Here is a 15,033-nt window from a genome sequence, read left to right as displayed (position 1 = left end):
TTGGAAACTGGATTTACCGATGTAGTCTGTCGATGCTCTTTACCTCAAGGTACAGTATGAACTTACGCCCTTTCAGATATGTGGAGTCATATATGGATTCTCGTGAGACTCCAGAACGAAAAAGCCTTACATTTTTTTAAAATTTATTGCTCTACCATCTCTCAGCTACCATGAAAGCTTTATTTTATTACAATTAGTCAAGAAACAGCAATGATTTTCATTCATTATATTATGCATGTAGTGCTGGGGAAAATAACATGCTTCAGAAATATTTGACAAGTGCATTGGTGTTTATTCAAGGTTTGAGGTTCTGTGACTTACGTGATCTATGATAGGTAAGGTATCATATGGCATGTTTGTAGGTAGAAAATAATAATAGGTTATTTTATTTATATAGTTGATAGGTGGTTGCTGGGTTCTGTTTGCATTTTTATTTGGCTTTTGTAGAGTCGGCAATCTGCCTTAGGGATAAGTCATGAAATCAAAGAGAAAAGCAGGTCGCAGAATGGTTTCATGACCAGCATAATAACACTGAAACTCGAAATTGGGATGTTTTTGTACTGATCTTTCTCTTTAGTTCATGTTTATTTATTTATTAAGGTCATGTGTTTAGAAAGATTCCTATTTTAACATGCATTGGACAGCGTTTTAAAGTTTGGAGTGCTAGGAAACGTCCACCCTGGTGAAGTCTGTACTAAAACCACATTTGTGTAAAAACTTCTAATGTTTACAAAGAAAAGGAGACTGAAAGAAGGTAATGAAAGAGGTGAGAGACTTCTGTAAGAAGACAAACTGTAAGAAGATCTTGAGTTTGGGGTCTTCCACTCCCTTCCCCACACCCACCGCACTCAGTCATCACTAATTTCCAGGCTGAACCCCTTGTTTCATGGAAGAGGAAGCAGGAGACCAAAGAAATTAAGTCTGTCATCCACCCTAACACATGACAACCCATTTGCTGCTAATTATTTTCACGTATTAGAGCTATAAAGATTGTACATAGATTTTAAAGTAAAATGAACTAAAATGTTCATATTTTGAGATGTGATTCTGGTTTTGCTTCAGTAACCATTTTGACATCTAATTATTAAGTTAGAGCTATTTGTCGAAACAGATGATAGGGAATCTCAAATATGATACTCATAGAAAATATGAGATATTGAAGGTAGCCAACATTTTAAAAATATGATTTCTATGCAAGAACTACCCTTTGGAGAAGAAAATCAAACATTTTTTAAAGGTTTTATTTATTCATTAGAGAGAGAGAGAGAGCGACGGAGAAGCAGGCTCCCCATGGAACAGGGAGCCCAGCCTGGGATTCCCAGAACCCTGGGATCATGACCTGAGCTGAAGGTGGACGCCCAACTGACTGAGCTACCCAGGGGCCCCTAAGCATCTTTTTAAAATGGATGTTTTTTTTTTTTTTTTTTTTAGTAGTCATTTGCATTTTATTTTTTTATTTTATGATCTCGTGACTCTTTGGTTACTCTTACAGAGATTCTCTAAACCACTTAAATATTTTCTTTTTGAGTTTTTGGAAAACCCTTTGACCTGCTGGTAAAAGCATTAGCATGTGATCAGACCGAGATAGCATCTATTACCTATAGGGAGATTTCAGCTCTGAAAGTTGTAACTGAGTTCTGTTTTCCATTAAATATAGAAAAACCTACTTTTTCTCACTTGAGAGCTTTTACAATGGTTAAAGTCTATAAGGAACAGTTATGACACATTCACGTATATAGGTGGATATGATGATAATGGGGTTGTTTTATTAGTTCAAATAATTATTCAAATACCTATGATCGTCCAGGTACTATGTTGCTACTGGTACCACATGTAGAGTAGCTATGCAAAAAGGGAATGCCTCTCTCAAGCTGACACTTGAGGAATGGGGGAGTTGGCCACTTGAAGAGCAGAGGAAAGAATGTTCTCACAGAGAATACTATGTCTAAAAAACCTAGAGGCAGAAAACCTTGCTGGGCTTTGCCAACTAAATGGAGATCATGTGGCCAGATCATTGTGGGAGAGACGGGTAGGCAGTGCCACTGGGCATGGATCCGGTGTTGAGGCCTAGGCTTGTGCTGGAAGGCCATGGCAGTTAAGAGTTTGGATTTTTCTTCAAGCACATTGGGAAGCTATTAACATGAGTGCTGTGACTAGATTTATGTTTTATGAAGATCAGAATAGAAATGGGCAGGAATAGACAGGAAACAGGAGGGTTATTAGGGAGTTCAGGAAAGAAATGATAGCTTGCATGTTGGCAGGAGACCAAGTCAAGATATAGTTTGGAAATCTATATTTTTATATAGGTATTTGTATATGTATGTGCAAAATTATATATTTTGCAAAACCTTATGTCCTATATTAGAGAAAGTAAGGAAAAGAAAATATCAGGGCTGATTTCTGGAATTCTGACTTAAAGGAATTTCATTGCCATTTAGTGGATTTAGTGAGGAAGGAGAGGGAGGAGAGGAACGGACTTGGGAGAGAAAAATCTAGAGGTACTTGTGAGCTATCAGTGAGGAATGTCAAGTGGGCAGTTGGGTTTAAATCTCAGAACAGAGGTTCGGACCAGAGGTATGAGTCTATAAGCAGTTGGCTTCTGGAGGTATTTAAAGCCCTGGGAAAGCATAGCATTAGCTGGGAGAAAATATCAAGTGAGAAGAGGAGAGAGCCTGAACTGAGTTTTCCAGGAGATTCCCACTTGTAGAGGTTGGATAAGAAGTAGTCTATAAAAGAGAATGAGAAGGTATAGCCTGAGAGATAGGAGAAAAGCTGGGGGGGGGGGGTGTGGTGTGTTATGAACCCCAAGGGAAGGAAACCTGCTGACAAGGAAATTCTCATCACCTGGGCTGGGGCTGCTAATAGGTGAAATGAGATGAGGACAGAAGAGCGTGTGTGGTCCGTGGCGCTGTTCACCTCAGTGGGGGTCAGACTGGAGTCCTTGCAGGGAGAGGGGAAGGGAGGAAGTAGAAGACAGTGAGGTCAACAAAAAAAATTTTTTAAATTATTTTTATTAACATATAATGTATTATTTGCCCCCATGGGTGCAGATCTGTGAATTGTCAGGCTTACATACTTCACAGCACTCACCACAGCACATACCCTCTCCAATGTCTATCACCCAGCCACCCTATCCCTCCCCCTCCCAGCAACCCTCAGTTTTGTTTGTGAGATTAACATCTCTTATGGTTTGTCTCCCTCCCGATCCCATCTTGTTTCATTTTTGCCTTCCCCACCCCCCAAACTCCTCATATCCTCAGATTCCTCATATCAGGGAGATCATATGATAATTGTATTTCTCTGATTGACTTATTTCACTTAGCATAATACCTTCTAGTTCCATCCACATTGTTGCAAATGGCAAGATTTCATTTCTTTGATGGCTGCATAGTATTCCATTGTACATATATACCTCATCTTCTTTATCCATTCATCTGTTGATGGACATCTAGGTTCTTTCCATAGTTTGGCTATTGTGGACATTGCTGCTATAAACATTTGGGTGCACGTGTCCCTTTCTCCAGCTCCTTTAGGTGTAGGGTTAGGTTGTGTACTTGAGACCTTTCTTGTTTCTTGAGAAAGTCTTTTATCGCTATATACTTTCCACTCAGGACCATCTTAGCTGTGTTCCACAGATTTTGAACTGTTGTGTTTTCATTTTCATTGTTTCCATGAAATTTTTCAATTCTTCTTTAATTTCATGGTTGACCCATTCATTCTTTAGTAGGATGCTCTTTAGCCTCCATGTATTTGAGTTCTTTCCCACTTTCCTCTTGTGGTTGAGTTCTAGCTTCAGAGCACTGTGGTCTGAAAATACACAGGGAATGATCCCAATTTTTTGGTACCAGTTGAGACCTGATTTGTGACCCAGGATGTCATCTATTCTGGAGAATGTTCCACGTGCCCTAAAGAAGAATGTGTATTCTGTTGCTTTGCAGTGGAATGTTCTGAATATATCTGTGATGCCCATCTGGTCCAGTGTGTCATTTAAGGTCTTTTATTCCCTTGCTGATCTTTTGCTTGGATGATCTGTCCATTTATAGTGAGGGTGATGTTAAAGTCCCCTACTAATTATTGTATTTTGTCGGTATGTTTCTTTGATTTTGTTATTAATTGGTTATATAGTTGGCTGCTCCCACGTTAGGGGCATAGACACTTAAAATTAATTAGATCTTCTTGTTGGGCAGACCCTTTGAGTATGATCTAGTGTCCTTCCTCAGCTCTTATTACTGTCTTTGGCTTAAAATCTAATTTATCTCATGCAAGGATGGTCACCCCAGCTGTCTTTTGATGTCCATTAGCATGGTAAAGTGGTTTCCACCACCCTCACTTTAAATCTGGGGTTGTCTTTTGGGGTCTAAATATGATGGGTTTTGGTTTTTATCCATTCTGATACCCTGTGTCTTTTGATTGGGGCATTTACGCCCATTTACATTCAGGGTAACTATGAGAGCTATTAATTTAGTGCATTGTATTGCCTGTAAGGGGACTGTTACTGTGTATTGTCTCTGTTACTTTGCGGTCTACTACTTTTAGGCTCTCTCTCAGGACCCCTTTCAATATTTGCCTATAGGGCTGGTTTGGTGTTTGCAAATTCTTTTAATTTTGTTTGTCCTGGAAGCTTTTTAATCTCTCTTTTTTATTTTTTAATCTCTCCTATTTTCAATGATAGCCTAGCTGGATATAGTATTCTTGGCTGCATATTTTCTTATTTAGTGCTCTGACTATATCATGCCAGTTCTTTCTGGCATGCATGGTCTGCCAATCTAATATTTTACCATTGTACGTTACAGACTTCTTGTCCTGAGCTGCTTTCAGGATTTTCTCTTTGTCACTAAGAATTGTAAGTTTTACTATTAGATGATGGGGTGTGGACCTATTTTATTGATTTGAGGGGGGGTTCTCTGTGCCTCCTGGATTTTGATGCTTGTTCCCTTTACCATATTAGGGAAATTCTCTACTATAATTTGCTCCAGTATACTCCAATATTATTATTCTTCTGGAATCCCAATTATTCTAATATTGTTTCATCTTATGGTATCTCTTCTTTCTCGAATTCTCCCCTCATGGTCCAGTAGTATTTTGTCTTTCTTTTGCTCAGCTTCTTTATTCTCCATCATTTGGTCTTCTATATTTCAACAAAATTTTTTGAGAAGCTGTAAATGGAAAGCAGAGAAATATGGTCTAGCTGATGGAGAATGTGAGATGGAGGGAAGGCTATTTGTTTTCATGAGATGGGAACCCTTAGAGCATGACTATATTTTGGTAGAATTTTATTCTGAAGAATATGTATTAGATTGGCCCTGAGCAAGCACAGTGAGGTTCAAGGAAGACAAATGAATTTCTGGAACAATCCAGAGCAGTTGAGCTGTCCTCCGTGAGTTCATCTAGGGGCCCAAGTTGGAAGCGGTGGCCTTGGCATCCTTCTGAATTTGGGGCCTCCATGACTGAGTCTGTGGTGACCAGGTCGGTCATTTTTTTCTTAGCCAATGAGAAAAGGAAACCTTGGGCATGTGCCCTTGGCTTTATGAAGATGACCTAAACACTGCAGACATATTCTCTCTTTACTCATTGGTCCAGACCTCATCACCTGACCTCAACTTGCTGTGGTCTCAAGCTGGGTGAAGGAATACCAGCTAAAGCAATGTTTAATTACAATAAGGAAGATGGAGAAAATGTATTGTGAGAAGAGTCCATTTCTTCCACTCCTTGGGGTGAGGAGGGAGGTTGGATTAAAATATATTTACTTCTGTTTGGAGCACCTGGGTGGCTCAGTTGCTTAGACGACTGCCTTTGGCTCAGGTCATGATTCAAGGTCCTGGGACCAAGTCCTGCATCGAGCTCCCTGTTCAGTGGGGAGCCTGCTTCTTCCTCTTCTACTCTCCCTCCTTATGCTGTCTCTGCTAAATAAATAAAATCTTTAGGAAAAAAAAAAACCTTAAAAACATATTTATTTCTGTTTCTAAACCATGGGCAGTGCTTCACTTATATTTGGCACTTAATTGAGAGTTCAGCAAATTGAATTGACTATTAAAATTGACCCTCTCCCTTCTAAAAGGTTGAATTTGATTGTAGGCTCTGGATACACCATAACACCACCTTCTCCTTCTCTCTGTTTTTTTCTGTGGACTTAACACTTTCTAGTAAAAGCATACAAAAGGGGAATATAATATTTACTTTGAAGATTTGCTTAAAATCTAAAACATAAAAGGAAAAAAGAAAATACGTTCGTTTTATTTGGAATCACTATCTTGTTCAGTGTTTGGTCTTGATATTTACATATGCTTTGGGCAACTGAGCACATGCAAGTTGATATGTCTTTTAGTAGTCAACAGAAAGGATGGCTGGTGATTGTAAATAAGATTATAGGTTGGAAACATGGATGTAGCATTTAGCTTATGACATAGATTGGTATTTGTATGTTCCCTCTTCTTGAAGTTATTAAACATTCTCCAGCGCGTGTTGCAAAAACAGAACTAAAGGGTGGATTTTGCTATGGAGTAGTATTTTGCATAATTCCTTATTATACTAACGGGTGTATCATTTGCTTAGAGTGTTACACTAGCCCTTTGTTCTTGATATTTTTACCATAAAATTAGGAAGGGAAATCATATGACAGTCTGGGATATTTGTTTTTGAAATAGTTACCATCTACCTAAGCTAAGAAATTACTTAAAATGACATGGTAGCCACCAGCACAGCTCCTGTCTTACTGTTTTGGCAAAAAAACTGCTATAGCATAGTGGCATGCCCATTAAGAGGGGAGGAAGGAGCCCCCAGGAAGTAAGTTCTTTGGTTATGGTCCGGTTCCATTCCCTCATTTGACATATGTGGAAACTAAGGCATAAATACTGAAGTGTCTTGACTAGCAAACTATTACAAGATGGTGGTTCTATTTTAGAAGGTGTTTTCAGGTGTAAGAAAAGATTATTATATATTAGCTATGTCATGTGAATCTCTCATGAGCTGAGACAAACTCCTCTTTGAACTGTCAGGGGAAACAGGAAGAAGTCAGGAAGAAGCTGCAACTTTCACTGGTGAAGGAGGGAGAGGTGAGGCTCCCAGCCTCCCTGCAGCCACGCCCAGGGCTTGTCCAGTGTGGGACCCATTCCACGTCACCAGCGAAGCCTCTGGTTGTCTTTGTCACTGTTCACTCAAGAGAAAGCAGAGGAAGGGTGCTTGCTCATGGAAGGATGGCTGGTTTCAGGTTCCGGAGGCAGAGCAGGGGCTCTGGGTAGAGATAGGAAGGGAGAGGGAAAGAGAAAGATATCCATTTCTGTTATTAGATTATCCTTCCCAGGGAGATGGAGAGGAGAGGGAGTTGAGGGAAATTGGAAGGGGAGGTGAACCATGAGAGACTATGGACTCTGAAAAACGATCTGAGAATTTTGAAGGGTGGGGGGTGGAGGTGTGGGGGCACCAGGTGGTGGGTATTGTAGAGGGCACGGATTGCATGGAGCACTGGGTGGTGGTGCAAAATAATGAATACTGTTATGCTGAAAAAATAAAAAATTAAAAAAAAAAAAAGATTATCTTCCCAGATATCGATCCAGCTGATGCAGAAGATTCATTTTCTGAAATTAAATGTGTCTAAGATATGTAGTTATTAGGCCATTACTTTAAAGTCATTTTCTGGCCATCTGTGGCAAAAAATCTAACAGGAGTAAAACCTGGGATCATTAAAAATAAGTGTTGACTTCTAGTTAAATGTTGATTTTTTGAACCATCTTTGCGGTAAATGGACATTGTCTATTAGGGTTGTGCAATAGGAAGGATCCTGTTGGATTGCGAGCATGTTTCCCTTTTTTGACTGTGGTCCTGTGCAGCCTTTCCCTGTGGCATCCTAGTTTTGGTGCCTAGTTTTTGTGAAGGTAATTACACCAAGTGATGGGACCTTGCTATTTTCTGTTTGCAGAACAATCAACCATGACGACCGAATCTGGCTCAGACTCAGAATCCAAGCCGGAGCAGGAGGCCGAGCCCCAGGAGGCGGCGGGGGCTCAGGGGCACGCGGGGGCGCCGCAGGGGCCGGGGCCCGACCCCAGCAGCGAGGAGCAGCACCAGGCCCTAGAGCAGTTCCAGGCCGCGGCACACAGCACCCCGGTGAGGAAGGAGGTGAGCCCCGGGACCCAGGCTGCCAACCCGGTCCCTCGCACCTGCTGGCATCACCCAGCAAACCACTTCAGGAATGTTTACTGACCTTTGCTAGGGTCTGGGCTGACCTTGGTCTCCTAGCACTAGGGGGAACTATGAGGGGTCATCTGTTTTCCCCTTCTGGTCCAGGCAGATGGAAATTTATGCTGTTTTAAGACTTTCAGTGAATGACATTCCACAACCTTGCTTGGTAACGCCTTCATTTGATTAAAGCACTTAAACCACACTGAAATCTGGGTGGCAGGTTGTTGGTTTTATCTGGGTTTACAGGAAGGTTAGACACCACGCCAATGGCTTTAATTAGCCGCCTAATTTTTATTCAGGCTGGGGTTTGAGCTCTTTTGATTCTTCCCAGGGGTCACTCTGATCCTGATGTTGCCAGCTACTTTGAGTGAATGTTCAGGTGGGTCTCCTTTCCCTCCCTCATGTGCCTGTGTGTTCAGCTCTATGATTGAGTCATCGTTAAGTTGTCACAGGTAATGTGACTACTTCTTTTAGAAGCTTTCATACCAAATAGTGTGGCTTATACTTGGGCTTTGAATGAATCCATATTTAAAGTATTTTGGCTTGAAAACTGCAAACCTGAAATCAACATGTGTCAGGGTACCCACTCATGCTATGGTAAGCAAATCTGGGAGTCCCTTGCAAATGATTGACCTTTTCTAAGTTGGAAGTATATGTGTCAAGCTAGAAATTATAGAAGACATTGAGAGGAAGAGACACAAAATCAGCATGTTAGTGAAATTCTTTGGAAGGCACAACACAGTATTATAACATTAAACTACGCTTACAACCTGATTATTTCCTTTCCCCTGGTATTTATGTTCTGCTTTTAAGCAGTATTAAAAATAACATTTATTTTCATGTTCTGTAGATAGATGCTGTGTCTGATCTAAAATGTTTCATGATGGGGAGCTGGAGGTTACCCTTCCAACTTACTAAACAAAATCTAAGGAGCCGTGTTGTCATCATGGTTTTCCTTTACCGTTTCTTTTCTTTCTTCTTTCTTTTTTTTTTTTTTTTTTTTTTTTTTTGGAGATGAGAGGATGGTGGTGTTTTGATTGTTTTTAAACCTTCAGAAACTTAAAATTACTAGGCTGGGTATTTTTTCCTCCCCGCTCTTTCTCTTAACTCTGAAATGAAATAATGTGAGAGTGGGAGATAATTGTTCAGAAGAAAGAATTTCTGGGCCAAGATGTGATACATGTATTTATTTTCTGGAAGTCAGATATCTGAAACAGAATGAGAGAAATGATACTAAAGCACTTTGAGGGGAAGGTAACTGCCTGAGGAGTCAGGAGGACCAGTGATTCCTGCCTCTTCTCTGGGTATTTTAGTTATCTCAGAAATCTCAGAGAATGCGATCAGCCTCTGAGCCTCCGCTTCCTTGTTCACAAGATGAAATGATCAGAAAAGACCGTTTTCCTCAGGTTTTTCTGCTTTCGGCTTCTTTGATTCATACTAGGATCCCAGTTATGCTGGAGGTGAAGTATATTTTGGTAGTCCATGATGATGAAAACATGGTCTTGGCCAGATTTGAATTCCAGGCTATCAGTTTTTATTGGGGAATTGTGGAGACTGTGCCCTTGCCCTTTTCTCTCCCATTGTAAATGAGGGTGAGGAGACCTGGATTTCTACCTCCCAGAGCTGTCATGAGGATTCCGTGAAACAGAGGAGTTGCCAAAAGCGTTGATATTGATATTTTAAATTGTAATGATTATATGTGACTGTAGTGGATGTTTCATTTGAGGTCCTTGGTCTCCTCAAGTTGTTGAAAATAGGTGCATGAGAGGCTCAGTGATGGGCTTGTGCTTTAAGCGTTTTTGGAAACAACACCTCCTTTGAATGTTGGTAGTTTCAGGGGTGTCTGGAGTTGACCTAAAATTAGCCCAGAAACCTTTGTCTCATACAGATTTTATGAGAGGAAAAATGAAATTTCATCTTCCCCAATACAGAGAAAAAGTTGATTCCAGGTAGTGAGGTTTAAATAAAACATAGCTTCTGTTGACTTTGCCTGGGATGAGATGAAAAATGTGAATTAGAAGTGCAGAAATTTTGGGATGCCTGGGTGGCACAGTTGATAAAACATCTGACTCTTGGTTTCAGCTCAGGTCATGCTCTTAGGGTCCTGAGATTGAGCCCCCCCCCCCCCCCCCCAGTCTTGGAGCTTAAGATTGCTCTCTCTCATTCTGCCCTTCCCAACTCATGCGCTCTCTCTCTCTCTCTCTCTAATATAAATAACCTTAAAAAAAAGTGCTAAAGTCTTATGTAAGTTAGAAGCACTTAGCAAATATATGGTATAAAATTCCAAGGTTTTGTGGTACCTGGGTAGCTCAGGTAAGCAGCCAATTCTAGATTTCGGCTCAGGTCATGATGTCAGGGTCATGAGATTGAGTTCTGTGTCTAGTTCTGCCCTCGGCAGGGAATCAGTTGAGATTCTCTTTCTCCTTCTGCCCTCCCCCCAAGCTTGTTCTTGCTTGCTCTCTAAGTAAAATAAAGAAAATCTTAAGGAAAAAAATTCCAAGGTTACCAAACTGTCTTCAACTAGCTTAAGGCCAAAATTGTTTGACTTTTTGCAGCACTATTTTAATACTTGATATGAAAGACTAATAGTCAACCACCACCTCACCCCCCCAAAAAAAGTTGGACCAGGTTGGTAGAGCAGGTTTTCTTTTATTTACTTGTTTTAGCTACCTCTAGCCTTCTCAACCTTCTGGCCTTTGAAGTTGTTTTTTTCAATTCCTTTCATGGTCTCTTCACTCAGCAAATTGGTCTTTTTATTCTGAAGAACTTCTCACAACTTTACTCTGAATTCTGTGTAACGTAGTGGAGGAAGGATTGTATTTATAATCTAGAGGGAAAACCAGATAGAAAAATGCCTTTATAAGCACAGAAATCCAAAATAAATATATACCAGAAGATAATTTTGTGATTAGAGCATCATAAAATTGTAGCCACTAATAAGGAAAAAAAAGTTGAAGTGATAAACCTAAGTAAAACGTTATTGTCAAGATCTTATGCTTTTAACTACTAGGAGGATAGTATGTTTATGAGAGAAGAAAATTCAAGCTCACTCAAGGGGCGTAAACTGAACTTCACAACATGTCTTTCTTTGGTCTGTCAGTGTTCATTTGCAGACTAGTGGAAATCATAGTCTGGCCCATGAGTTGAATTTGCACATTAATACCAATGGTGGTTATTTAATAGAAGAGAGTATTGTATGGTGACAGATGCTAGCTCCACTTGTGGTGAGCACAACATAATGCATAGGGTGTTTAATCACTATTTTGTACAAAGTGACACTATTTGTAATGTTGTGTCAATTGTACTTAATGTAATACGTGTATGTAAACAGACATAGATTAAAGAAGGGAGGTGTAAAGACGATAGTTGGCACACAGAGATTTCAAGCGTATTTATTGATTCAAGGGAGAATTTATTCCTTAGGACATCGTCTGCTGTTCTGAGTCTAGCGTGGACTACATTGTTGTGCTTTGAAAGCAGATTAAAGCTTTTGGACAGATTTGATCTGCTCTTACACTGGCTCATTACAGTGACGGGGGAAACAGACAAAGGAGGATTACTTTGTGATGAATTTCAGTGCTGCTGGCTTCAATTGAATTGATTTAGAGCTGAATCAAATATTTTAATAGTTGTAAATTACTGAGAAGATTAATACTTGTAGCTCTCCAGGCCTTAAAGTTATCAGATATCTTCTATGTATATGGAGTGATATGGGGTCATAGAATATAGAAGGATCCAAGTGAATGAAGGAAATAGAGTGCAGTGGATAAAATCTAATGATTTAAAAGACTGTACTGGCTAATAGTGCCTTTTTAAAAAGTCAAGAGTCCATTTGTATCCCCCTTTGCTTAGTGAAGTGTTAATGGCATTTGCTAACTCCGTGCTTCTAAATTAAAACCTCAAGTCAAACTGAAATGAAGCCCCACTGGTAGATTTAAATGGCAAAAGTTATTTAGGTGAAAGCATTAGCATGATAAATATCCGTGTATACGTAAATGTGTATTCACAGTCTCCTGATCTAGACATCTCTCCTGCTCTGGGAATTAGGAAAGTCTATGTCTATAGGGTTCTGCTCTTGCCCAAGCAATGCAGTGTTTATTTCCTGTCTTGCAGTGAACTCTGTTCATTGTTTGCTCTTCACAGGTCACTGACAAGGAACGGGAGTTCGCTGCTGGGGCTGCGAAACAGCTCGAATATCAGCAACTGGAAGACGATAAACTTTCTCAGAAGTCATCTAGCAGTAAGCTATCTCGATCTCCATTAAAGATTGTCAAAAAGCCTAAAAGCATGCAGTGCAAAGTGATACTTCTGGATGGGTCAGAATACACCTGTGATGTGGAGGTGAGTGCATATTTAATTTTTTTTTGGGGGAAGGTCCAAATATTGAGAACTGGAGAATGTTGGTATGAGACATAGAAGATGCATTCTTGTTTTCAGAACCCTGGAAAGTTATTCAGTCCCAGTTTTTCAATACAAAATTCTTCCCAGAGTGTCTAATAGGAAATCAAATTACCGGAAGAACTTACAACGTCTACGAAATGGTACAATCAAAAGAAAAATCTTAATTAAAAAAAAATTTCCAACACTTTCCATGGTAGGAAAAAAAATGGGGGCCTTCAGAAATCAACTTTTTCTTTAATATCTTATGTGCTATCATTTAAATGAATTACTTTTTCTACTTGAGTAGTTTTACTTCTAATATTCAGATAATTTCATTTTCTATTTTAAGTTATTTAATAATATCTTTTGTACTTGCATCATTGCAACTTTTAATTGGTAGGAACTTGTAAATTTCTGTACATAGCATTGGTAGATTGGTAGGATCATTTGTACCGTGAATGTCCTCCTCTTAGAGTCATTTTTTAAATGTACATCGCGTACAGCCTGAGTGTAAAAAGGTCTACTATCCTTTGTTCTTTTGCAAAGAAAAATCCTCTCCGAGAAGGAGCCGTTGAATGAGTTTTATCAGAGAGGTTAGCACAGCCAGGTTAACAGAGGAGAGCGACACAAACCCGTCCGTAGCAGTAGAGATGGGTGGCTTTTCCCTGTGTCATGGAGAACACATAAAGGACATGAACTGAAACCACAGGAGCAGGTCTGGGTGTGAGCGAGCCACAGCACCTTCTCCCCGTGGCTGGAAGGGGACAGCTTGCTCTTTTGGCAAGGTGATTTAGTTTCAGGTTGAACGTTTCCTTTTTCTTTTTATCATGTTCAGTTAGTCACTGTCTGGTATGTTTTATCCCAAGAGCTTATGCCTCCCGCCTCAGCTGCCTGCCTGCCCTTGGCCATGCAGAGACGTCACACAGCCCTTCCCCCCAGCTCCTCCCATCACATGTCTACACAGGGCACCTCTTCTGCTCTGTGTGCTCGAGGTTCTCCCAGGCGCCACAGGCAGTGTACATGTGTCATCGTGCCTTTTTAGCCCTCCGAAGACCCTGCCAACCCCAAGCCCACCCGATTTCCCATGCTTCTCTCTCCTTTCTGCTTTCTCTGTCTACACTCCTCCTCATTCCTGTTCTGTTTCGCGTAATGCCCTCCTGCACCCAGTCCTTTTCTTGGATCATAAGATTCAAATCCATTTCATGCTGATTATGTAATTTATGGTAGGATGGGATTGGTTTTCTAATTTGCAGGAACACAGAGGAAAAAAATTTTTGAAAAGAAATTCTTAGATCAAAAGTTACTGTATCGTATATTAATTGATAGAGTTGTTGTCTCCCTGTCACCTGACAAATACTGATGGACTGTGGCATGGAGGGCAAAACACGTTCCGAAGGTCCTGTCTAAGGCGTGCCATGCACAGATCCATCTCTGACTTTTTTTTTTTTTTTTTTGGCTTTGACTTCTGTGGATTTTTGACCTCAAAGTGTCCAGTTACTGATTGAGAGCTTTATTCTTGAAATTGGGAGATCCAGTAATGTACTCCCACCTGGGTTTTACTCTGAAGCTTAAAGGACTTTTGTAGCCATGAGAGAGATTGTACTTTGCCAGGATGGATCCGCTTTCTGGAAAAATTGATCTAAGTGAAACTTTTTTCTTAATTCTGAGACGAGTCTTTCTGTCGATTGTATTATTAATGGAATAAACAGGTTGACCTGGCCATTGTCTAATCATGGCTACCAGAGCTTTCTAAAGGAGAATCTAAAAGTTCATAGTGTTTCGTGTGGGGGAATAGATGCCTCAGGGCTGAGTGATGTACATGAAGTATTGATCATGTGGCTAAACTTAATTTACAGCCCAAGCTTCAAATGTATTAGGGATACATCTGTGTTGTTGAGTTCAGAATTTTTATGTTGTAATTAATTTTGGATTCAATTCAGTGTTACTTTTAATGTCACTGTGAACATTTTGAGTGACATGGCAAGGTTGGTCAGTTATTTTCTTTTACAATTTTTTTTTTTTTAAAGATTTTATTTATCTGACAGAGAGAGATCACAAGTGGGCAGACAGGCAAGCAGAGAGAGAGAGAGAGGAGGAAGCAGGCTCCCCGCAGAGCAGAGAGCCCAGATCATGACCCGAGCTGAAGGCAGAGGCTTAACCACTGAGCCACCCAGGTGCCCCTACAATTTTTTTTATAAAGTTGAGTTCGTTTGTTTTTTTTTTTTTTTTTAAGATTTTATTTATTTGAAAGAGAGAGAAAGTGAGCACAAGTGTGTGTGTGGAGTGGGAGAGCAGAGGGAGAGGGAGGAGCAGGCTTCCTGCTGAGCAGGGAGCCCAACGCAGGGCTTGATCCCTGGACCCTAGGATCATGACCTGAGCCAAAGGGGGACGCTTAACTGACTGATCCACCAGGTGGCCCTGAAGTTGATAGATTCTTAAGAATTAACAGGGGCGCTTGGGTGGCTTAGTGGGTTA

At 40.4% G+C, this 15,033-nt stretch overlaps 1 protein-coding gene across 27 annotated transcripts in view; it reads left to right on the top strand.

Moving 5' to 3' along the window:
• Positions 1-15,033, top strand: part of EPB41L3 (erythrocyte membrane protein band 4.1 like 3) — a 238,773-nt gene that overhangs the window by 140,216 nt on the left and 83,524 nt on the right. For 26 of the 27 annotated variants that reach the window (XM_047696615.1, XM_047696616.1, XM_047696636.1 and 23 more), the window contains 2 exons: positions 7,916-8,115; positions 12,322-12,519. In XM_047696615.1, coding sequence (XP_047552571.1) covers positions 7,927-8,115; positions 12,322-12,519 — 387 coding nt within the window. In that variant the 5' untranslated portion in view covers positions 7,916-7,926. Of the gene's footprint in view, positions 1-7,915; positions 8,116-12,321; positions 12,520-15,033 lie in introns of those variants that run through there. The other variant, XM_047696617.1, reaches the window with a different exon arrangement.

Source organism: Lutra lutra, chromosome 12, assembly GCF_902655055.1.
Source record: "Lutra lutra chromosome 12, mLutLut1.2, whole genome shotgun sequence".
Taxonomy (NCBI): Eukaryota; Metazoa; Chordata; class Mammalia; order Carnivora; family Mustelidae; genus Lutra; species Lutra lutra.
This window is presented reverse-complemented; position numbering and strand designations above follow the sequence as displayed.